This window comes from Hyperolius riggenbachi, chromosome 9 (genome assembly GCF_040937935.1).
Source record: "Hyperolius riggenbachi isolate aHypRig1 chromosome 9, aHypRig1.pri, whole genome shotgun sequence".
NCBI classification, from domain to species: Eukaryota; Metazoa; Chordata; class Amphibia; order Anura; family Hyperoliidae; genus Hyperolius; species Hyperolius riggenbachi.
Window position 1 is genome coordinate 282,267,880 of NC_090654.1, and position 24,632 is coordinate 282,292,511.

At 43.8% G+C, this 24,632-nt stretch overlaps 1 protein-coding gene across 13 annotated transcripts in view; it reads left to right on the forward strand.

The window, feature by feature from the left end:
* The window catches only part of EVL (Enah/Vasp-like), a 230,518-nt gene that overhangs the window by 201,384 nt on the left and 4,502 nt on the right, over nucleotides 1–24,632 (forward strand). For 7 of the 13 annotated variants that reach the window (XM_068254686.1, XM_068254685.1, XM_068254681.1 and 4 more), the window contains 7 exons: nucleotides 3,633–3,874; nucleotides 5,467–5,588; nucleotides 10,515–10,575; nucleotides 13,254–13,314; nucleotides 17,413–17,497; nucleotides 17,587–17,649; nucleotides 23,693–23,759. In XM_068254686.1, coding sequence (XP_068110787.1) covers nucleotides 3,633–3,874; nucleotides 5,467–5,588; nucleotides 10,515–10,575; nucleotides 13,254–13,314; nucleotides 17,413–17,497; nucleotides 17,587–17,649; nucleotides 23,693–23,759 — 701 coding nt within the window. The remainder of the gene's footprint in view (nucleotides 1–3,632; nucleotides 3,875–5,466; nucleotides 5,589–10,514; nucleotides 10,576–13,253; nucleotides 13,315–17,412; nucleotides 17,498–17,586; nucleotides 17,650–23,692; nucleotides 23,760–24,632) is intronic. The other 6 variants (XM_068254683.1, XM_068254692.1, XM_068254688.1 and 3 more) reach the window with 4 other exon arrangements.

Here is a 24,632-nt window from a genome sequence, read left to right on the forward strand (position 1 = left end):
ATCTGTGCTTACCTTAGGTAGCTTTGCCTGGGGTCAGGTCTCAGGTGTCCATTTAATTGAAGCTGGGAGGAAAGTTATTTTTCAGGACAGTTGCCTTCCTGTCCAGCGATTACATAGATGTGGGCAAGCAGCCGTCACTCTCTAAGCTTCTCCTTTCTCTTCCGGTGTATGTGAGACTTTGGAAGAGGATATTTTACAAGATTGTGAATATTAATAAAGCTGAACTGCAGGAAAAAAAAAATTAATATTATAAATTGAGAAATAGCAATACATGTTGTTTTATGTACAGTTACATTCATGCCTGAGTGATAGGGAGGGTCAATCAGAGGCTAACCATTCTGAGTTGATGCAAGTTTCATGCACATTTTATGAAAATGTACACAGCTTAGGAGGGAACCAATCAATTGCAGTAGCTGCTGCATGTGAGTAGTCCATGTTCAAGCTGCATACAATTTGCATCAACTCGGAATGATTAGTTCCTTATTGATCATTCCCAGCGCCTGAATGAGTTTCCTGTAATGCTTGAAAAAAAAAAAAAAAAAAAAGAAGCAGAATCGGTGCCCCAATTGGTTATTACCGGTAATTGAATATGTACACATGTATATGATGGCTTCTGTGATTAAACTCTGGTTGCCAAGCAACTCCTTCTCTCATTGGTTGATCATTTGCACATGTGCTTGACCAATCGATATTCACCAGTAGCGATGAGCCCAAATTTCATGTACGTACCTATGTATGTGATGCAAAATCGTAATGCGAAATTTTGGTTAAATTGGTAATTCATTTTGTTTGTAAACGTAACCAGGAAACGCAATTTTGCGAAATTTTTGTGTAATTTTGTGCCGACTTACACGGGTAATTGCAAAACCCCCATACATGCTAACTTCACCAAAATAGCTACGTATGTTAACCTCTTAAGGACCGGGCTTGTTTGCGCTGATTTGTGCAGCGTGGGCTCTCCAGCCCACAGCACAGATCAGCAGGCAGCCAGGGCGACCAGACTTCCACCCTCTTTTCCCCACTAGGGGGATGTCCTGCTGAGGGGTCTGATTGCCGCCGGCTATTTTTCGATCAGAGGGGGAGGGTTCCTCAAAGCCCCCCTCCGCAGCGATTTTCCACCTCCTTCCCCTTCCCTCCCTCCCCTCCTTCCTATGGGTGGCACAGGACGGCGATCTGTCCTGCGCCGCCTCTGATAAGCTTCAGCCTATCAGATGCCGGCAATCCTCGGCCAATCAGAGGCCGGGGATCGTCGATCTCCTTTACGGCGCTGCTTACATTTAGCCTGCGAGCCGCGATCGGAAGCTTGCAGGCTGTTCAGGGAGACACCCTCCGTGAACTGACATGGAACGATTTCCATGGAAACACCACTGCGACCTGCGTCCGCCTATCGGCAGACGTTGGTCATTAAGTGGTTAAGGAGAATCGTGGAAGGCAAAGAAAATGTCAAAAGGACCTTGTAGTTTTTGAAAAAATCAATTTTACAAATGCAAAGGAAAAATGGTTTTTAAACATTTTTCCTTTGCATTTTTAAAATCGATTTTCTCAAAAACTGCAAGGTCTTTTTTTGACTTGTTCCCATGTTTCCCCATAACATACGTAGCAATTTTGGTGACCATAGCATATATGGGGGCTTTGCTATTAGTCGTCACGAAATTACGCAAAAATGATGTGAAATTACGAATGGAGTAGACTAAATCAGTTGAATGTCCAAATCGTAATAACATATGTCAGTAATTGCAAAAAATGTTGCATAGCAAAAAAAGCAAATAAAGGGTTCCTGACACTCAATGTCACTTCAAAAATTGATTGTAGAAAATACAAACACCTAAATGCTACACAGTAATACCATAAAAAAAACATAAATTGAATTGTTAGTCTCCTCATGGGCGGGGTCACAGGCATGACTTATCGGCGTGGGTCCAATCAGCATACTCTGACCTTTCTTCCAGGCCAGGCTATGCTCTGATTGGCCAGTCAAGCCTTGTGATTCATTGTATATCAGGACTGTAAATCTTTTGGCATGGAGGATCTCTCTTTTATGTTGTATCTCCAGAGTATTAAATGGTTGGCTAGAGTTCAGCCTATCAAAGTGTGCCTTTTAAAGGATACCCGAAGTAACATGTGACATGATGAGATAGACATGTGTATGTGCAGTGCCTAGCACACAAGTAACTATGCTGTGTTCCTTTTTTTCTTTCTCTGCCTGAAAGAGTTAAATATTAGGTATGTAAGTGGCTGACTCAGTCCTGACTCAGACAGGAAGTGACTACAGTGTGAACCTCACTGATAAGAAATTCCCCTTTTTATCTCTTTCTTGCTCTCAGAAGCCATTTTCTGCTAGGAAAAGTGTTTTATAGTTGGAATTTCTTATCAGTGAGGATCACACTGTAGTCACTTCCTGTCTGAGTCAGGACTGAGTCAGCCACTTACATACCTGACATTTAACTCTTTCAGACAGAGAAAGAAAAAAAGGAACGCAGCATAGTTATTTGTCTGCTGGGCACTGTACATACACATGTCTATCACATCATGTCACATGTCACTTCGGGTATCCTTTAAAGTGACCTGAAATTAATGCTGAGCGGTAAAAAATTAAGCATATGGTGATAAAAGACATAATCAGAGGTTACCTTATGTAAAAACTGCATGAAATAATTTTTTTCAAAGCTACGCCGAGGAGAATAATATGCAAATAATTAAATTTACTAAGAGGGAGGGAAGGCACTAGAATTCCCTTTTTCCCCAACCCCATACTTTTTTCTACAGGCCTTCAAGCTCATAGATCAAATAAGCGCAAAATCTGCCCATGGAGGCAAAGTACTCAAAACCTCTCCAGTTCTGATTGCTTCTCCCTGACCCAGTCTGACCCAGTCTTAAATGCCTCCAGGGTTGGAGCTGTCTTGGTTGGGTGTGACAAGGCGTTCCAAAGGGTAAGGGCAGCATGACAGCATTCTCTGGCTCCAAAAGTTTTGAGTTGGACTCTGGGAGTGTTCAAGTTATTCAATCCTTTTGATCTGAGGTTGTGGGAGGTGTGAGGCAGTTGCAAAAAATCCTTCAGGTATCCGGGGCTTAGGTCGGGTAGAGATTTGAATGTTAGCATGCCAACTTTGAAAAGGATTCTCCATTTTCTGAGTAGCCAGTGTAGTGAGCAAAGGATTGATGTTATGTGGCAATGTTGGGGTTGGCTTGGTAACAGTCTTGCGGCAGCATTCTGTACTAGCTGCCGGCGGTGTAGGTCATTATTTGGAAGGCCTGCATAGAGGGAATTGCAATAGTCCAGCCGTGATGTGATAATTAGCATCCCATTGACCATATCTAGCATTGGATGATATCATTGACCAATAGGGAGGCTCAAGAGTCCTACTCTATTCATTCTTTGTTTGGCCTTGCCATATTACATCAGATCCAGTTGCTGAAACTCCTACTGCTGAAAATGTAGGCTTGCAGTGTTCACTAAAGCATACCTCTGGTTATGTAGTTTTCCCAGCATTCCTGGTTTCAATTGGAAACAGTGCTTTAGATTATCTTATAAATGTGAGATATTTGGGGTCTACTGTTCGCATTGTATGTTCACAGCCTGCACTACGGGAGTTAATTTCTGTCTGCTCTTGTCTTTTTATTTTTCTCCAAAGGTCCTATGATTCCACCTGGCCATCCTTCAACTGTTGGTATGGTAATGGGGTCCTTGCCTGCGCCATCTAGTGGACCTCCACCTCCGCCACCACCCGGTCCTCCACCGCCAACAGGAGCCACACCTCCACCTGCTCCTCCCCTCCCAGCTGGAGGGAACCAAGGAGGCGTAGTTTACGATGACAGCCCATCATCTGGGCTGGCCGCCGCTCTGGCCGGTGCCAAACTAAGGAAAGTCCAGCGGGTAAGACTTGAATTGTGTCTAATGTTGGGTGCCGAATCAAGAAATCCTCCCAACATGCCAATATCTACCGATACAGTGTAGGGATTAAAGGGAACCCGAAGTGAGAGGGATATGGAGGCAGACATATTTATCGACTTTCAAACAATACCAGTTGCAGGGCTGCCAAGCAACTGGAATAGTTTCAAGTCATTGGGAGCCGCTGATTACAATAAAAGTCAGATACTTATCTAAGGAGAGGGAGGGGTCTGGGTCCTATAGATCCTTCCCTCTCCGCTACCGGGGCCCTTGGAGCAGCTCAGGACCCTCCGTTTGAATCCCGCACCACGAGAGACTTCGGATGTCTTTGGGAGATGAGTCCTCCCAAAGACAGGCGGCGCCATACTGCGCAAGAGAACACTCAGGCTCTGGAAGAGTTCCGAAGACTCCCTTTGGCGGCGGAGAGAGCAGTATTTGACTAATTTTGTCAAATACTGCTACTGGAGATCCTGCGCTGGAACGGGGACCGGGAGAGGAGAGAGAAGGCTCATTAGGACCCAGATCCTTCCCTCTCCTTAGGTAAGTATCTGGTTTTTATTTTAATCAGCGGTTCTCAATATGGCAGCCCCCCGTATCCCTCTAACTTCAGGTTCCCTTTAAATCAAGCCAGCCAAAGCTGGTCAATGGATCGTACTCAAAATGGGAGACTGTTAGCAGTGGGGTCCCACAGGGGTCTGTTCTGGGTCCAGTGCTCTTCAATTTATTTATTAATGACCTAGTAGATGCAGTAGTGATCAATGTTGCTATTTTTGCAGATGATACAAAATTGTGCAGAATCATCAACTCTCAGAAAGATAATGTCATATTGCAACAGGATCTGGATAGGATGGCTATATGGGCACATACATGGCAGATGAAATTCAATGTTGACAAATGTAAAGTCATGCATTTTGGTCGTACCAATGGTCTAGCACCATACAAAATAAATGGGATACAGTTGGGGACATCAAACTTGGACACCTCCAGGCTCCTTACTGTGTCTGGCTTCCCCTTTGTCTTGACATTGTATGCCCGGTTTCGGAAACTCAAGTCAAATCTTCAGGACGCATGCGCTTCCAAGCATGAGCCCTCTCTGTACTCCCTCCGGGAGCGTCCTGGGCATGGCAGCAATGACGGTCAGGGCTTGCTGCATCATTGTCGGGTCTCTACAGCTGTCCCACTCCAGCCACTAGGTGTCACTGTCCTCTCTGGTCTTTCAACGTGCAGAGAAACTCAGATTGAGAAGAAGGCAGAGAGGACAGTGACACCTAGTGGCTGCAGTGAGGACACCAGAGAGACCAAACAACAATGGAAGAGTTAAGCCACAGCCATCACTGCTGCCGCCCTGATCTGTGGGTCCAACACAGTCAAGGGAGCACAGAAGGGGGCTTGGTGAAGGAGGAGGAAGGATTAAGTCTGGGCCCCTCCTCCCCGCCAGGCTCCGGGGGCGGCGGCCTAAAAGTTTTGCAAGGACGCCCCATGGTATATAGTTACATTGTTGCATAGAATATCCTCATTATGCTGTCACCGTGAATGATGTTCTCTAGCGATTAAATGTCTGCCCTTTACTTTCCCAGCCAGAAGACATGTCCGGAAGTTCCAGTCCCTGTGGAGCCTCCAAAACAGATGCCAATCGAACAAGCAGCGGTGGAGGGGGAGGCGGCCTGATGGAGGAAATGAATAAACTGCTGGCAAAAAGGTACGCCCAATAGCAGCCTGATGGTGATTTATAGGTCTAGGATAGCTGAACTACACGGAGTTATGGCCACAGTTCACTAAGCTTATCTACTGTCTTTAACAACTGAGCTAATGTATTATTTACTAAGCAATTTACCTCAGGCAAACCTTAACCACTTCACCACTGAGGGGTTTTACCCCCTGACCACCAGAGCAATTTTCACCTTTCAGCGCTCCTTCCATTCATTCGTCTATAACTTTATTATTACTTATCCCAATGAAATGAACTATATCTTGTTTTTTTCGCCACCGATTAGGCTTTCTTTAGGTGGGACATTATGCCAAGAATTATTTTATTCTAAATGTGTTTTAATGGGGAAATAGGAAAAAATTATTATTTTTCAGTTTTCGGCCATTATAGTTTTTAAATAAAGCATGCTACTGTAATTAAAACCCATGAAATGTATTAACCCATTTGTCCCGGTTATAAAACCATTTAAATTATGTCCCTATCACAATGTTTGGCGACAATATTTTATTTGGAAATAAAGGTGCATTTTTTTTCAGTTTTGCATCCATTTCTAATTACAAGCCCGCAGTTTATAAAGTACCAGTGTTATACCCTCTTGACATAAATATTTAAAAAGTTCAGTCCCTAAGGTAACTATTTATGTTTTTTTTTTATTGTATTTTTTTTTTTTTTAATTACAAAAAAAAAATAAAAATTGGGGAGTGTGGGAGGTAATGAGTTAATTTATTGTGTAAATGTAATGTTTGTATATGTAAAATGCTTTTAGGGTGTAGTTTACTATTTGGACACAAGATGGCCACAGTGAGTATGTTTACATGCGACCTGTAAGCGTCCGGAAGGACGCTTACAGGAAGCAGTAGGAGGCTGGGAGACTCACAATGATCTCGCTGTTTCTGAAAGAAGCAGCAGATCATTGCGGGGGCTAGATCAACGAACGGGAATGGATTTTCCCGTTCATTGATCTCCGAGCGAGCGGGCGGCGGCGAGCACGAGTGGCGGGTGCGCGCGCACTAGCGGTGGGAGCGCGGACAGCGGCGGTAGCGCGGAAGGTACGGATTTCTCCGTCCCTGTTTTTTTAGGGGGGAAAAAAGGGACGGAGAAATTCGTACCGCTGGGGGTAAAGTGGTTAAAGTAAGGATTGTCCTTAACATATCTGTTATAAAGAAAACATTTTATATATACCTGGGGTTTCCTACAGCCCAATATGTATGTATTGGTCCCACGCCACCGTCCCCCTCTGCCCGCAGCTCCGATACCGGGTCCCCTCACTTCCTCACCCCTCGTGTCAGTCGGAGCCAGTCTGACTTAAGAGATGTGCGCTTTTTGCGTGTCTCTCCAGCAGCTGCTGGATACTTAGAGGGCGCACTTCTCCTGCGTAGACTAGCCCGACCGGCTGAAGTGACGTGTCCCGGTATCGGAGCTGTGGGAAGACTAAGGACGGCGACATGAGAGCGATATGTGCGTATGGGGCTGGAGGAAGCCCCAGGTATGTATAAAACGTTTTCTTTATACCAGCGCTTGTTTCCTTTAAGTTAAGGAATGATTCCTAAAGTTAATGGCTGAGTCCTTAAATTAATGACTAAATCCTAAACTTAAAGACAGGATGTTAATTCACAGATAGAAATGCAAGTTATTAAGACTGTAAAGTGTGTGAGGAATTATCACCTTGCCTGAGTAGCGTTAAGTGGAGTGTTACTAGCGACTGCAATGTGAAATGGAGGATTCTGAGCTGTCTGCTTTATTTTTAAGTACTTTATACAGAAGGGAGCTGTGTATAGAGAGAAATACACAGCAGGCGCTCAGGGAGGGAGTAAAGCTGGCCACTAACGGTCCAATTTCTAGCGAAAAATCGTTCGAGCGATCAGAAATTCTGATCGGACGAAAAATCGTTCACTACACCATCAACTTCCCAATCATTGCTTCCTATCTATCACGACCACCAAGAAAATCCAAATTTTCGTTTGACGAAAATTCATTCGGGCGACATTTTTTTCACTCGTTCATAATCGATTGTGTCCACCAATGGAGATTATTTACAACCAATCCGATCAGAATTTCTTATCGCTCGAACGATTTTTCGCTAGAAATTGGACCGTTAGCGGCCAGCTTAAGAGAGAGACATCATGCTGATGTACATACACACACAGACATGCACAGCCTCTCTCTCTCTCCTTCCCTGGCTGCCATACACAAACTGCAGGCTGGCTGTAATCATGCTGGCAGAGGAGGCAGCAGGAGGGGTGGAGCTGCATCCTGCCTTCTTGCACTCCTCACCTCTCTATATACTGCATGTAAGAATAACTACAGAGGTGATAACTTGAGGACTGGAGAGCTAAGACAACTCTCCCACTGAGAAAACGTATCACTACATATTAATAAGGCAAGCTTCTTTAGTGAATTAACACTTAAAGAGACTCTGTAATAAAGAAAAATCCCCCTGGGGGGATACTTACCTCGGGAGGGGGAAGCCGCTGGATCCTAACGATGCTCCCCTCTTCCTCCTCCGTTCCTCCGTTCAAGTGCCAGCGTCCCCCGAAGTGCGGCGAGCTAAATATTTACCTATCGCGATCCTGCACAGCTCACTAGTCGCTCTTCATTCGGGTTAAGGCGGAAATAGCCGAACTCGATCAATCCGCTCTACTGCGCAGGCGTAAGTCCTTTTGCGCCTGCGCAGTAGAGCAAATATGATCCGGCTCGGCTATTCCACCTTCCCAGAAGAAGAGCTGCTGCTGCGCTTGTGCTGGATCCCAGAGTGGGTAAATAAATCCTCTTGTCAGGGGAGGATTGCGGGAGGATGCGGGGGAGCCAGCGCTGGATTCCTGCTGTCTGCAGAGGTCGGGGAAGCCTTACTGGAACCCTGTGGCTTCCCCCTCCCGAAGTGAGTACCCCCCAGAGTGTTTTTTTTATTTTATTTTCAGAGTCTCTTTAAAATACCAGTCGATGTGTGGCGATAAGTTTTCACTTGCCTAATTATCACCATCATGATCTTAGTGAATTGAGGCCATTATTTCTTGTTTACAAATAAGTCAGGTCGCTTTTGCAGTATGACGCCTATGAGAGGTAATTATTTCATATGAACGCTATTTTTGGTTCTGCACTGTGAACGGCAACACAGAGACCCCTTAAAGCGATTTAAAAGTCTGATAATGTTTTCAGAAAAAAATGTGTTTTCCTACTTTTTATAACCCATACAATTATCATATTTGCTTTTGTGCACAAGTATTAATATTCATTTAGATATTATAACTTCCCAACGTTCAGTTAATTTACTTTGAATGCTGCTGGTGCATTTTATTTATAACTGTTGTCATTCTGTTGTGAATGCTGCCAGCAGTTATTTCTGATCTGTTTTTAACTTCAGCACTCATCAGCTGAAGTCCTGCACAGCCAGAGAATGTTTACATAAATGTATCAAGTAAAGAATGTGTACACAAGATAAGCTTAACAGCAGTTGGGATGCGGTTCTCCCTGCAGAAGAGTCAGCCCTGTGATGTAACCCTTTGAATGCTGTTTTACTAAAAAAAAACATTGTTAGTATATTATATGCTTTAAATAATCTTTTAGAGCAAAAATTCTGGGTTATATTCCGCTTAAACTGTAGTAAAAAATAACATAATGAATATAAACATATGAACATCATTTCTTTTACAATATTCATTTATAAATGATTTAGTCAGTGTTTGCTTGATGTAAAATCTTTCCTCCGTCCGATTTATATTCTGACATTTATTACTGGTGGTGACAACTTTAGTCCTGTCAGGAGCAGCTCTGCGGAATGCTTGGTTACCGAGAATTCTGAAGCCAGTGAAAATAACGCCTGTTCTCCCAGAATGCTCAGGCGGGAGGAGAATTCTGCATAGCTAAACAGCCTAGGCTAAGCATTACTGGGAGGGCAGAGCTACATTCAATATACAGCATTATGTAGATGTAAGAATTGTTTCTGATGCTGTCTGAAACCAGGAAAACTATCGTAAAAGTGGCTATCCTGAATAATTTACTGCATACTACTATATGTCACTACAGGGTCTCTTTACTGCATGCTACTATATGTCACTACAGGGCCTCTTTACTGCATTCTGCTATATGTCACTACAAGGCCTCTTTACTGCATTCTACTATATATGTCACTACAGGACCTCTTTACTGCCTTCTGCTATATGTCACTACAGGACCTCTTTACTGCATTCTAGTTTATGTCACTACAGGACCTCTTTACTGCATTCTACCAGTGGCGTAACTAGAACTCATTGGGCCACCCTGCGAAACTTTGGATGGGGGCCCCCCTTGACCCTGCTGAACACTGAATAGGGACTGTCTACAAATCTGTGTCTGCAAAACTTTGTATGATTCCTTATCAGTGGCTAAGCAGATACAGTCATTCGAAAAATTGTGTAGAGCAGAATTTTTCTTTCCATACCCTTAGTTGTCAGTCTCTAAGGACAGGGAAAATAAACTCCTCCCTCCACAGGGCCCCCTGCAGCTTCTGGGCCCCTCTGCAGCTGCATCCCTTGCAGGGTCTATTGTTACGCCCCTGCATTCTACTATATGTCACTACAGGACCTCTTTACTGCATTCTACTATATGTCACTACAGGACCTCTTTACTGCATTCTGCTATATGTCACTACACAAAATCAGAATTTTGGATCGCTTGAACGATTTTTCGCTAGAAATTGGACTATTAGTGGCCACCTTTATGTGACAAGACATTATACTCTGTACAGCGCTGCGTAAGATGCGCTATATATATATATATAATATGTCACTACAGTGCCTCTTCTATATACGAATAGAAACCGAGGACATCTAGTGGCCTGATGGAAGAAGGCAAGAGACACCATTTCTGTAACTCTACTAGAAAAAAAGTATAAAGAAACTGTTATATTTTCAACAATCACGCAATCTGTTTTCGTTCCAGAAGAAAAGCAGCTTCACAATCAGAAAAACCTGGGGACAAAAAGGACGAGGAATGCCAAAATGTGAGTACATGTGCCAATCATTAGAGAATTGCATGTTATAGAATGGATATGAGGAGGATATGATAGTGAGCCTAAAGCTGCCCATTAATAGTACAATCTCCTGAACGATCAACCGTACAATCGGTCAGATCGGGTACGTTAATGTTGCCGATCGATGACGAACGATCATTCTATCGATTGTTCTGACTATCCAAATTTTAGAATGATTCTTTAGTCTTATCGTATTTCCCCTCCATTGGTAGGCCTGCGAGATCGCTTCCGATCGATTGCAGCAATTTGATCGGACAGTTGAAATTGAAAACAGGAAAATTTAACTTTTTTTTTTCATTTGTTGAAGAAATCTTCAAGGCAACTGGTATTGTTTAAAGTGAACCAGAGAGGAAGCCCCCTCATGTATTTTACCATATATATCAGTGGGAACATTAGAGAAAACACCTACCCTGCTCTCTGTTTCATCCTTCACTGCTCAGCCTGCTTGTTATCAGCCCTGATAAAATCCCCGACTGAGCATTCAGTTTGGCTTTGCTCAGGAATCATTATAGCTGAATCTGTCTTCTCTGATGTCTTTTCAAGCTCAAGCCTGCCCCCTTCTGGCTCTGCTATACTGACTCAGCTATAATGATTCCTGAGCAAAGCCAGACTGAATGCTCAGTCAGGGATTTTATCAGGGCTGATAACAAGCAGGCTGAGCAGTGAAGAGTGAAACAGAGAGCAGGGTAGGTGTTTTCTCTAATGTTCCCACTAATATATATGGTAAAATACATGAGGGTGCTTCGTCTCTGGTTCACTTTAAGAGGAAATAAATATGGCAGCCTTCATGACCCAGAACCTTTAGGAAAGTATAGGGGACTAAAAGAGACCAAAAAGCCCTCCTACTAAAAGGCAATGCTTGGTGTGGTTTGCTTTGTTTAAACAGAAGGTATTTGTGATAATTCTGCTCTAAGTGAGCAACTGTGGTTTCCCATAGTGAATCACTCCTGAAAATTAACTCTTTTTGCCCCTGAAGCCAGGCTTACATTCAGAACCACAGCTTTGGTCACCCTGAGCTGCTGGGTATTCTGTAGTACCGGCCCAAGGCCTATCCTATAGAGCCATATCAATCCCTGCCATGCATTGAGGAGGACCAACACTCAGAAACAGGCTGTCTGCATGTGGGGTTGATCTGGCTCTGTGAAATGTAAAGTTATAGGCTCGCTATACACCAGCGGTTCTGGATGCCAGCCTGGCTTCAGTGGCATAAAGAGATAATTTGCATATTCAGTAGCAGTGCATTGTGGGAAACCACAATTGCTCACTTAAGGCTGAATTATCACAAATATCTTCTGTTTTAAAGAGAACCCGAGGTGGGTTTGAAGAATATTATCTGCATACAGAGGCTGGATCTGCCTATACAGCCCAGCCTCTGTTGCTATCCCAAACCCCCCTAAGGTCCCCCTGCACTCTGCAATCCCTCATAAATCACAGCCACGCTGCTGACAAACAGCTTGTCAGAGCTGGCTGTGTTTATCTCTATAGTGTCAGTCTGCTGCTCTCCCAGCCTCCTGCAGAACTCCAGTCCCCGCCTGCATCCCTTCCCTCCCTGCTGATTGGAGGGAAGGGACGGGGGCAGGGACCAGAGCTATGCAGGAGGCGGGGGAGCAGCTGAGACTGACACTACAGATGTAAACACAGCCTCACAGCATGGCTGTGATTTATGAGGGATTGCAGAGTGCAGGGGGACCTTAGTGGGGTTTGGGATAGCAACAGAGGCTGGGCTGTATAGGCAGATCCAGCCTCTGTATGCAGATAACATTCTTTAAACACACCTCGGGTTCTCTTTAAGATGGCAAATTACACTGATGCCACTTTAAGTTACAGAGTAGTTTTCAAAAGCCTGTTTTTGAAATGTGTTTGTAAAGTGAACCTAAAGTGAAAAAACTTGCTTCAGGTTAGATACTTGCCTATGCAGAGGGAAGACTACTATAGAGCCTTACTGATCCTCTCTTCCTCCTGTCGTTCCGCCGCTGTGCCCCATTGAATTAACGCGACCGCTTGTGTCTTTGGTACTCCTCGGAAGGCTTCAGAAGTCCTCGCTCCCCCGACTGCTTCCAAAGATGAGCACATTAGTACTGCACATGTGCAAGTCTGGGCTCGTACGTACGCAATACAGATCCACCCATATTCAGAAGCACTCAGGGACGCGAGGACTTTGCCTGCACAAGGAATCCTGAAGAGATTTTCGACCTAGCAGGTTTAAATAACTTAAACGGGGGGCGGTGTTGGAGCAACCGGACTGAGGGCTGGTGCTTCTGAGCGCTTTTCAAAATTCTAGTGCTTTGTTACAGAAGCTGTTCAGTTCCAGCTCTACTGTAACAAAAAAATAAAAAAAACGCTACACCACAACGCTCCAAAAACCGCTAGGCAAATGTCTAGAATCGCCTAGAAAAATCTCTTCAAAAAGCACTGAGTGCTTGCGATTACACTAGCGCTTTTTGGTGTGCACTGGCCCAGAGAGAGGACTGGGAAGACTCCTGGGTATCCCAAGCCTTCCCTGTACATAGGTAAGTATTTAACCTGCAGTGAGTTTCCTCCCTTCAGTTTTACTTTAATGTTTTCCTATAAAGTGAATGTGGACTGTACTGTGATGCCGACATGCACTATGCTCCTTGTGTGACTCCGCCTATTGTCTGTGTGTTTAGGACGATGCCAGTCTCTCATCTTCTCCCAACACCCGAGGCCCCACCCCTCAGAATTCTGCAGGTAAGTTTACTAACTTAGAGGCGGAGCCCTGAGAGCTCTGAAACGCGCCGGGTGCAGCTTCATGGTGGAGAACGGGGGTGGTCAATGAGATGGCAATCATTTCAGCTTGCATGCAAATGGAATGCAAAATGTATGCAGCTTAGAATGTGTCTAAATCAGGAGGAATGTGATTGGCGCTCAGTTTCAAGCTGCAAGCAAGCTGAAATTAATTGAATCTCACTAATTATTTGTAGAGGAGAAAAAGCACTTTATTTACCTCATAAGAAGGTGCCGTGTGAACAGACTACACATGATACACGTCTCTCCACACTGATCACCTTTGTGGATTCCCACCATCAATATTAGGGCGTAGTGACGAACAATTATGATTATACATAATTATAGAGCAGCCGCCTGGACGTGACAATCACGTCCAAGTGGCATAAATGGTTAAAGAGAAACTCCATTCAAAGTAATGTAATGAAAAAAGTGCTTAATTTGTACAATAATTATGTATAAATGATTTAGTCAGTGTTTGCTCATTGTGAAATCTTTCCTCTCCCTGATTTACATTCTGATATTTATCACATGGTGACATTTTTACTGCTGGCAGGTGATATCACTAGAAGGAGATGTTGCTTGCTTTTTTGGCATTTGAAAACAGCTGTTATTTCCCACAATGCAACAAGGCTCTTACAGTGCTGTGAGATGCCTACATCACACTGTGGGAGGGGTCTCACCACAATATCAGCCCTACAGAGCCTCCTGTTCTCATTGGTAAGGGGGCATCCACTACTGATTGGGATGAAGTTCAATTCTTAGCTACGGTTTCTCTTTAAAGGGATACTGTAGGGGGTCGGGGGAAAATGAGTTGAACTTACCCGGGGCTTCTAACGTTCCCCCGCAGACATCCTGTGTTGGCGCAGCCACTCACCTATGCTCCGGCCCCGCCTCCGGTTCACTTCTGGAATTTCAGACTTTAAAGTCTGAAAACCACTGCGCCTGCGTTGCCGTGTCCTCGATCCCGCTGATGTCATCAAGAGCGCACAGTGCAGGCCCAGTATGGTCTGTGTCTGCGCAGTACACTCCTGGTGACATCAGCAGGAGCAAGGACACGTCAACGCAGGCGCAGTGGTTTTCAGAATTAAAGTCTAAAATTCCAGAAGTGAACCGGAGGCGGGGCCGGAACATCAGTGAGTGGCTGCGCCAACACAGGATGTCTGCGGGGGACCATTAGAAGCCCCGGGTAAGTTCAGCTCATTTTCCCCCGACCCCCTTACAGTATCCCTTTAAGGCTACAATTTAGAATCTTCTCACAATATTATAATGATCTGAGATTTTGATTTTGGGGATAAGCTGTAAGCTCAAATCATCAAAATTATAACATGTAAAGGCTTGAAATATCTCACTTTACATACCTGTCATATATTCGTTTCAACCTTTAAGCTAAATTAGTGAAATAAACTTTTGCATGATATTCTAATTTTTCGAATTTTACCTAGAATATACCTTGATGTTTTGGGTGGTTGGGCTGTCATAATGAATCGATCGATATAAGCAGATGTTCTATTTTAATACTCTTAAATTATGCTTGTGAAAAGTGTGATAGGTTTAACAGTGAAATTGTTCTTTGGTGCCCATTTCTGGTGCAATTTTTAGAAAACAATCATGTTTTCGATTAGATCACTGCCGAAAAATTGTAAAATACAGGAAAAGACGAATAAAAAGTCGGATTTCTCCCACAGTAAAATGTGCTATAAATGACTTTTCTCCTATGTTGCTGTTACTTATAGTAGGTAGTAGAAATCTTACAGAACTGACAGGTTGTGGACTAGTCCATCTCCTCATGGGGGATTCTCAAGGTTTTCTTTATTTTTAAATGCATTTAGTGAATGGCAGTTGCTCAGTTCATCTTCCATAGTAGTGTGCAAACAGTTGTGGGGGGAGAGGGGGGGGGGCTACATCTTTGTATAGATTCTTTCCATGGAGTGCTTTTGTAAAGAACTAATGAGAATCCTCCTTGAAGAGATGGACTAGTCAAAAACCTGTCAGTTCGGTCAGATTTCTATTAACTACTGTAAATGACAACAGCAGAAAAGTAATGTATAGCCCATATTACGCTGGAATAAACATACTTCTTATATCTTTGTGTTTACATGTATTTTACATTTTAATATTTCTAAAAAAAAATTTTTTTATATTTTTGCAATTGTGGTCCTTGAAAGTGAACCGACACAGAGGCATTCAGTTAAACTTACATGGGGCTTTGTCCCCCATCCCCCTCCACCCCAGTGCTGGCACCCCCGAAGTTCCATGGAGTTTGCCCGCGCAGCGCAGGGTGTATAATGTGGCTCAGATACCGCCCCAATCACGAATTCAAGTAAATCCGGCCACGGCAGAATCGGAATCCGGATATGAAAAAAGTATTTGTGATTAAAAACCGCCAAAACCCGCTGACTTTAGCGGTCAATAGCAACGCCCCTTTACTTGCTAGAAACACAAATTTGCAGGATGTGTTAAGTAGAACAAGGGGAAAAATATTTTCAAAAAGACCTTATAGTTTTTGAGAAAATCGATTTTAAAGTTTAAAAGGAAGTTTCAAAGCAAAAAAGTATACATGTAAATACATGAACGGTCATTTACTGCATTTATGTGTATACTATTTTCCTTTGAAACGTTAAAATCGATTTTTCTCAAAAACTATAAGGTCTTTTTGGAAAAAAAAATCCCATTGTTCCCACTGTTCTACTTAACATATTTATAGCTTTGCTATTAAGCGCTAAAATCGGCAGGTATTGGCGGTTTTAATCACGGCCGTGATCGCATCTAAATCCGTATTCACGAGCCGGATTTGGACCTTGATCCCAAGTGCATTCGGAACTGAATCCGTGTTCGAGAGGCAATCACAAATTCGGATCACGATGACGGATAGTGAAAAAATACTCGTGAATCACGGCTATTTCGTAATCAAGAGGTGGTTATGAGCATCACTGGGCGTAGAGCCATCTGCCCAGGTGGGTGGGTGAGCTCAGTCAACAAGCCAGGGCCGAGGCAGAGGGGAGAGAGGCTCCAGTCTCAGGGCGCAGTGTAGGAGGGGGCACAGGGCTGGGCAGAGGCGAGAAAGGCTACAGTCTGGGCGCAGTGTAGGAGGGGGCACAAGCCAGGGCCGAGGCAGAGGGGAGAGAGGCTCCAGTCTCAGGGCGCAGTGTAGGAGGGGCGCACAACTCACTCAGCTATCATTCCCCTGTTGTGTTTAAAGCAAAGAGAAATAAGAAAAGGGGATACATGGCAGTGACTACAAGCCAGATAACTAGAGATTAAGGTGTTGGGGGCACTGGAGCTCCTCTTAGTCTAATAGCAATCAGTGTGTGCCGGCTGGGATGGGAGGGATGGAGGGGCGCACTTTGGTGTCTCAGCCTTGGGTGCTGGAGGACCTTGTCCCGACTCTGCAACAAGCCCTTGTCAATGGGCTTCCGGGGATCTCAGTAGTGATGGTCTTGTCTAGGAGAACTCACTGAGAAGCATGTGATCATTTTGGTCAGGTGATATAAGTCTCTGATTGCTAGTCATGATCATGTGGCTAAAGTTTTGCATTTCCATCAGCTGATCAAACAAGTCACAAGTCACATGTTTCTCCACAAGTTCTCGTAGACATGACCATCACTAGGTCTCAGTGCTGGAACGTCGAGGAGGAGGCAGACGATGGGAATGCTTCTGGAGAATCTAGAGAGGCTTCCCACTCCCGAGGGAAATACCCAAATCGGGGGATGATCAAAGCGATGCAAATAGTTTATGCAAATTTATGTACATTTTTATGCAAATGCAGCTTGAAAATAGACCAATCAATTCCCACCCAGGTTTAAATAGATTGGGCCATTTTCAAGCTGCACGTATTTGCATAACAATTTACATAAATTTGTATAAACTCAGAAGTATTTTGCATATCTTTCATCATCCCTACTTTTTACTGTGACCAGAGGTGTTGTCTTTATGAAGAGAGGTTTTTGTTTTCTAACTACTGTAGGTTTCTTCTCCAGCACGCTGGTTGATGAGGACCAGAAGCGTTCTCTGTAGCCGTTACCCTGACCCTGTTCTGACTGGCTGTTCTTGTAACTCTAGACTGTGCTGTAATTGCAGACTTGGGGAAGAAGCCCTGGGAGAGAAGTAACTCCGTGGAAAAGCCCGTCTCCTCGCTACTCTCCAGGTAGGCGTCAGGCTGGGGTGGACGGTTACTGCATGAAGGGAACCTTGCCGTGTGCTATATTTATGTGCTATCTCATTCCATTGCCATAGAACCCCTCCGGTGGTGAAGAGTCCAGAAGCTAAGAGCCCCATACAATCTCAGCCACCCTCTAGGTACCGAACCAAAGCCGCAGCTGATTGGCTGTGTCCGCTTCTTCCGTGCACAGTCTTGTCCGTCTGTGGTCCGCACCTCGTTCTTGTAGATGTTCTCTCTGTGGTGTCATTTTCTCTGAGGGTGTGCCTGAGGCCTACAAGCAGTGGAGGGCGCAATTTTGAAAGCCGGTATTACACGAGTAGCTATCTGTTGGTAGAACGGTCAGCTACCATTCCGAAGGCCTACCAAAACCACGGTCAACTCCAGCCTAAACAAACATACTGTCATTAAGTTACATTAGTCATGTTAATTAAAATAGATAGGTAATATACTCTCCTACCCACCCTGTTTTAAAAGAACAGGCAAAGGTTTGGGATTTCATGGGGGCTGCCATCTTTTTGCTTGAAAGGAGGCGACAGGGAGAATGAGACACAGTTCCAACTGTCCTGATCACCCCTTCCATGTGGCAGGCAACGAAAACAATATCATCAGAAATCCCATCATGCTTTGCACAGTATCGGGAAAAATGCCCAGGCAGTTTTCTTTGATGGGGAGGAGCTTAGCTTGTGTGCAGCCAAAAATGAGGCTTGGATAAGAAAAATAAAAGGTCTGATGTGTGAAACTCTTAGGCCTCTTGCACACTGCACGCGATTCCGATTCAGATTCCGCTTTTTAATCTGTTTTTACATCAGATTCCGATTTGCAGTGTGCAGGGAGCAAACTGCAAATCAGAATCTGAATCGGATGTTAAAACTGATTAAAAAGCGGAATCTGAAGCGGAATCACGTGCAGTGTGCAATAGGCCTTAAAGAAACACCAAGCCTTTTCAGTGCTGCTGAGTAGATTTTTAGTCTGGAGGTTCACTTTAAGTGTTCTAGAATTTATATTAACACAAAAGGCATGAAAAAATTGAATCGCTAAAGCACACAAAAACAAAAATCCAAAAGTGAAGAACACAGAGGAAAATCGCAGAAACACAGGACAGAGAACGCTTGGCTTTCTGCACAGACAAGTGAGCGCCCAGCTTGGACAAATAAACTCTTTGGCAACTATACCAGTCTACACTGAGACTATCAAGGATGATCATTTCAACTGAGGAAAATCTAGTATGTTAGCTGCTCAAAGCAAACCTTAAAGAGGAATCCAGGGAAAATAATGTAATAAAAAAAGTGCTTAATTTTTACAATAATTATGTATAAATGATTTAGTCTGTGTTTGCCCATTGTAAAATATTTTAAATCCCTCTCCCATTCTGACATTTATTACATGGTGACATTTTTACTGCTGGCAGTTGATGTAGCTGCTGCTTGCTGTTTTGGCAGTTGGAAACAGCTGTAAACAGCTATTTCCCACAATGCAACGAGGTTCACAGACAGGAAACTGCCAAGAGTACGTACTCAGAATTTCTTTGTGGGAGGGGTTTCACCACAATATCAGTCATACAGCGCCCCCTGATGGTCTGTTTGTGAAAAGGAATAGATTTCTCATGTAAAAGGGGGTATCAGCTACTGATTGGGATGAAGTTCGATTCTTGGTCGGAGTTTCGCTTTAAGTGAGACACATGGGAGGCTGCTATAGTTATTTCCTTTCAAAACAATACCAGTTGCTTGGATGTCCTGCTGATCTATTTGACTGCAGTAGTGTGTGAATCACACACCTGAAACAAGCATGTGGCTAATCCAATCAGACTTTAGTCAGAAACATCTTATCTGCATGCTTGTTCAGGGGCTATGGCTGCAATACTCAGGCAGAGGATCACCAGGAGAACCAGGTAACTGGTATTGTTTAAAATTAAATATGTCAGCCTCTGTATGCCTCTCACTTCAGGTTCCCTTTAAGTTACTGTAGCAATTCCTCATTGAGGTCTATAGCTTTCTCGCTACTGGTTTTGTAATTAAAGGGAACCAGAGATGAAGCACCCTCATGTATTTTACCATATAGATCAGTGGGAACATTAGAGAAAACACCTACCCTGCTCTCTGTTTCATTCTGCACTGCACAGCTTGTTTCTTATCAGCCATGATAAAATCCCGACTGAGCATTCAGTCTGGCTTTGCTCAGGAATATTTATAGCTCAATCTGTGTTCTCTCATGTCTTTTCAAGCCCAAGCCTGCCCCCTGCTGGCTCTGCTCAGGAATCATTATAGCTGAGTCATTATAGCAAAGCCAGACTGAATGCTCAGTCGGGGATTTTATCAGGGCTGGTAAGAAACAAGCTGTGCAGTGCAGAATGAAACAGAAAGCATGGTAGGTGTTTTCTCTAATGTTCCCACTGATCTATATGGTAAAATACATGAGGGTGCTTGGTCTCTGGTTCACTTTAAGGCCATGAGACAAAAACATTGTGGCTATATTAGGGACACCATATATAGAAGGCAGTCTAACTCTTTTCATCCTACAATGTGGACTCCTCCACTGTATGCTGGCAAAGCGCACACCACAGTAACTGTTCTTGTTCCATCACTGTGTATGGTGCTTGTGTCAATAAGTGGTTACCGCCGCCCGGGTGGCCTGTATGTAAAAACAGAGGGTGCAGCAGCATTTTATTATTGGCCGCCCCAGACGCTTCTGCATTGATGTATTTTAGTCCCCCGACCCCGCAGCTTCCAACAAAACGTGCCTACGCTTACCTGTGCCTCATCGCTTACGTCTGCCGCCGCCGCTTACTCTGTTATTGGATGCTGTAGATTGTGCTCAGGTCTTTCACAAAAGCTGGTGACTGTCAGAATCTGCTGGCCTCCTTAGCCTGGTACACACAGCCAACTTTGATTGGCCAATTTTACCAACTCCATGGACTATGAGGGTTTACCTAAACAATCTGTTTATTGAATTCAACATCTGTTGACCCGCATACTGTATGGAGGTGGTAAAATTGGTCAGTCATTGGCCAATCTAAATTGAATGTGTGTACCAGGCTTAACGAGAGAAATGTGGAGCCTGCCCACCGTCTAGAGATGGTCAGTGAGATGGAAGTAATTCTGGGTTGTATGGAAATTGTATGCAGTGTGGAGTTGGGCCAATCAAATCTGCTTCCTGTTGATTTTGAGTGGGCCAAGTCCAAAGCTTGGTACACCCGGTCAATCATGATTGGCCAATCAGTGACCAATTTTACCACCTCCATATAGTATAAGAGCTTACCTATACAATTTGCTCATAGTATTCAATCTTTGTTGACCCTCATTACATGGGAGGTGGTAACATTGGTCAGTGATTGGCCAATCAGAATGGAAAGTGTGTACCAAGCTTTAATTGCATACAATTTGTATGCAAACTGGGATAATTCACATCAAATGTCATACTTAGTGGTAACCGGCTTCTCAGAGGTGCTGATCATCTGGCTGTGATGCCGTCAAAAGTAAAAAATTGTGTACTTGACTTTCTGCAACTTCCTACTTGTTTGAGGCGCATGATTCTAATCCAGAGTATCAGCACTGGCAGCCTCCATCTCACCAGTCTCAGGCGGGAGGTTAGAGGATTGTGTTTAATGCTGGAAATACACGTTTCATTTTTGCCTTTGTTTAAACCTTCGTTTCAATTGTGCCTTTTGTCCTTTTCGATCCCGAAATACCGGTAATCGATCGTACGGTTAATATCACCACCCACGGTTTCGTTTTTTTTCTCGATTCTGATGGTTTCGTTTTTCCAATGATCGAAGGCTGCAAAGAAACGAAACGTAGTACAGGGACGGACGGCATAAACGAATATATAATCGATCTGAACAGCCATCAAGCCTACCAATGGCTCGATTAGATGGATAAAGAGAGATAATATCAAACATGTTCGATCACTAGTCGTTCGTTTTTGGGGTCTATTAATCGAAACTATAATGAGATTATGACTATTTTCACATACGTTTTCAACACTCGATTCGTTTACCGAACGAATCGAAGGCTAAAACGAAGGCAAAAACGAAACGCGTATTCCCAGCATAACTTTAGCCAATTTTTCTTCTACCATCCATAACTAAAGAAATGATTGGAGTTGTCAGAGCAAGTTCTCTAGTTCCCCAGGAGACGAGAGCAGCTAAATAGTAAAGTCTGGTATACACATCCAATCTTGATTGGCCAGTTTTAACACTTAAGGCTGGTATACACTATGTAATGTCCTGTCTGATCGATGGGTCAAATCGAAAATTTTTAGCATGTCCGATCTGAAAATCAACATTCTCCATTGGGAGCAGATCAGCACTGCACAAAAATGCATCCCATTCTCGATCAGGTGCCGATTGGACATGCCGGAAATTGATTTCACCAGTCGATCTGATGGAAAATCGCGCACCAGGGATTACATGCCAATTTTTACTGACCCAGAAAGGGAAAGAAATTAAGCTAATAAAAGCCACTTGCTGCCACTTAATTGTTCAGGAGCTAGTCATTTTCATTGACTAAACGCTTCTCCTGTATTGAGGCAGTGGAGATTTGCTTGACTTTCCATAGATTGAAAGTAACATTTGAAATCTGCCTTCCCCTTCCTGCCATTCAAACCACGCCCCCACCATATTACCTGCCAAACCACACCCCCACCATATGCCTGCCATTCAGACCACACCCCCACTGTATGACCAACTCCCGTAGCTCATATCAGTGGGAAGGGGAAGAAGTTGAGTAGCAGCCTTTATGTAAAATTATGCAACTTGGAAAGGGACCAATGAAACGCTATTGGCGCCTAATCGAGGTGAAAACTGTACAGAGGCCACACCTTCTCTGATCAGGAGCTCCACCTTGTGTGTTCCACTAACTAATTGGAGGCTCTGAGCTGACAATAGAAGTGCAATGATTGGTTAGTGATTTGCCCGAATAGTCAGAAGATTAAGCTAAGGTGGAAATTCAGTTTTCACCAGAACCGGAACTTTACAGGTCTAAATCAATCTGCCGGTTATTTAAAGAGGAACTGTCGCAAAAATCTTAAAATTTAAAACACATCCAAATAAGAAGTAAGTTTCTTCCTGAGTAAAATGAGCCATAAATTACTTTTTTGTATGTTGCTGGCGTTTACAGTAAGTAGTAGAAATCTGACAGAACTGACAGGTTTTGGACTAGCCCATCTCCTCATGGGGGATTCTCAGCATGTCCTTTATTCTTTATAAAGACACTCCCTGAAAAAGATTTATACAAAGATGCTGCTCACTGTGCAGTTTTATGGCAGTTGGGCGGAGCAACTGCCATTCACTGAGTGCATTTTGAAAATAAAGAAATCCCTTTGAAACCCGCATGGGGAGATGGGCTAGTCCAAAACCAGGCGGTTCTGTCAGATTTATACTACCTACTGTAAGTGACAGCAACATAGGAGAAAAGTCATGTATGGCTCATTTTACTCTGGAAGAAACACACTTCTTAATTGTATGTGTTTACATATATTTGAAATTTTAAGATTTTAACTTGAAGACGACCGCGTCACACTGATGGGCGTGACGCTAATCGGCGTAAAGTCCTGGGGCGGGGATCGGCACGTGCATCTCCGCTTAGATGAGGGAGCGATCAGTCTCCCAGCAGTGATCGCTGCTAGCATACTGTTAGATGGCGAAAGTGCCATCTATTTATATGTACAGCGCTACGATCTATGGCAGCGTTGTACAGGGGACAGCCATGTGTACTGTACTGATAACACCCTTGTTTATGTAGGCGGGGTTTTGGGCCAATTACAGTAAATACACTTTCAGGCGATTCTGACTTGCCAAATTCCAAGCTGCATATCATTTGCATTCAATTTGGATGCAAGCTGGGAATACTTTCCTAGCCTCTCAATGCCCTTCCCTTGTGGCTCCTCCCTACATCTACCCAGGAGAGCCCATCCTATCCGAAGCGACGCAAGAGGAGGCGAGAGAGGTAAGAGGACACCCCTCTACAAATCCAGTGGTCCAGAAGTCACCCCGCCTCTTGTTCCCTACCTTCATTAAGCCCACAAGCTGTATATGTGGGAGATTCCATTCTGTAGAGACCGCGGGGGGAGGGGGGTAAAGATTGTGGAACTTCTAGCTGTAAGGTTATCCTATGATATAAGAAAACTACAAGTCTGATAAGCTCCATTGTCTGATGTTATTAACCTCATTTTATTTTTAATTAGGATGAAGCCCGTAAACAGCAGCAACGACGTATCTGTGGACACCTTAGATTTTGACAGAATGAAACAGGTATGTGAGACTGCGGCTGCCCAGCTGGTTAAAAGCCATTTACATTCCCAATAAATATTATACATGTATTTTATATAATTCCCTTGTCCCTGCGTCGTCCTGTACCTGTGCATCCATTGGGCCTTGCACCTGGGCGGACTTCGGGTAGTGGATGGGCGCACGCAGCGTGTGTGCGTTATGGGGGGGGGGGGGGGTGTCACAGCCGTGCACTCGCCATTGGCCTAGCTACCATTATTTAATGGGCGGGCCTTTTTAAATATATATATCTCTCTATCAGTTTCATTTTTACAGGATCCAATCTCTCAATTTTACGATGGACAGCAACGCTATTCCTTATACTATCAATGTTTAAAGGGGGTTGTAACATCCAAAAATAAAAAGTTGGCAAAAAAAATAGTGCCCTGAAAAAATAAACCCTCTTTTTCTTCTAAAATTGGACCCTATATGTCCCCCATTTTGTTTTCTTTTTAAGCTAAAGTAACAAGCTTATCGCAGTTTGTAAATATCAAAAAGCTTCCCATTTTGGATTAGATAAGGACACTATAACTAGAAAGTAGTTGAAGCCTCCCTCCCTTTGAAGAGCTTACATAATGAAAGCTGTGGCATAGTGAAAGAGGGATAGGAAGCTGTAGCAGTGGGGGTGAGGGGAGTAAACTGGGTAAATGAAAAATAAATAAAAAAAAAAAATCACAGAGAAACTGTAAAGATGGAAACCGGCAGAATTTTTTTTTCACATCACATTTCTCATAAATCTATCAATGAACACTGAACTGGCTAAAGGCAGCCATACACTGGCCACCAGATCGACCAACAGATAGATTCCTCTCTGAATCTAATCAGAGAGGGATCTAATGGTTGCCCATACACTGCACA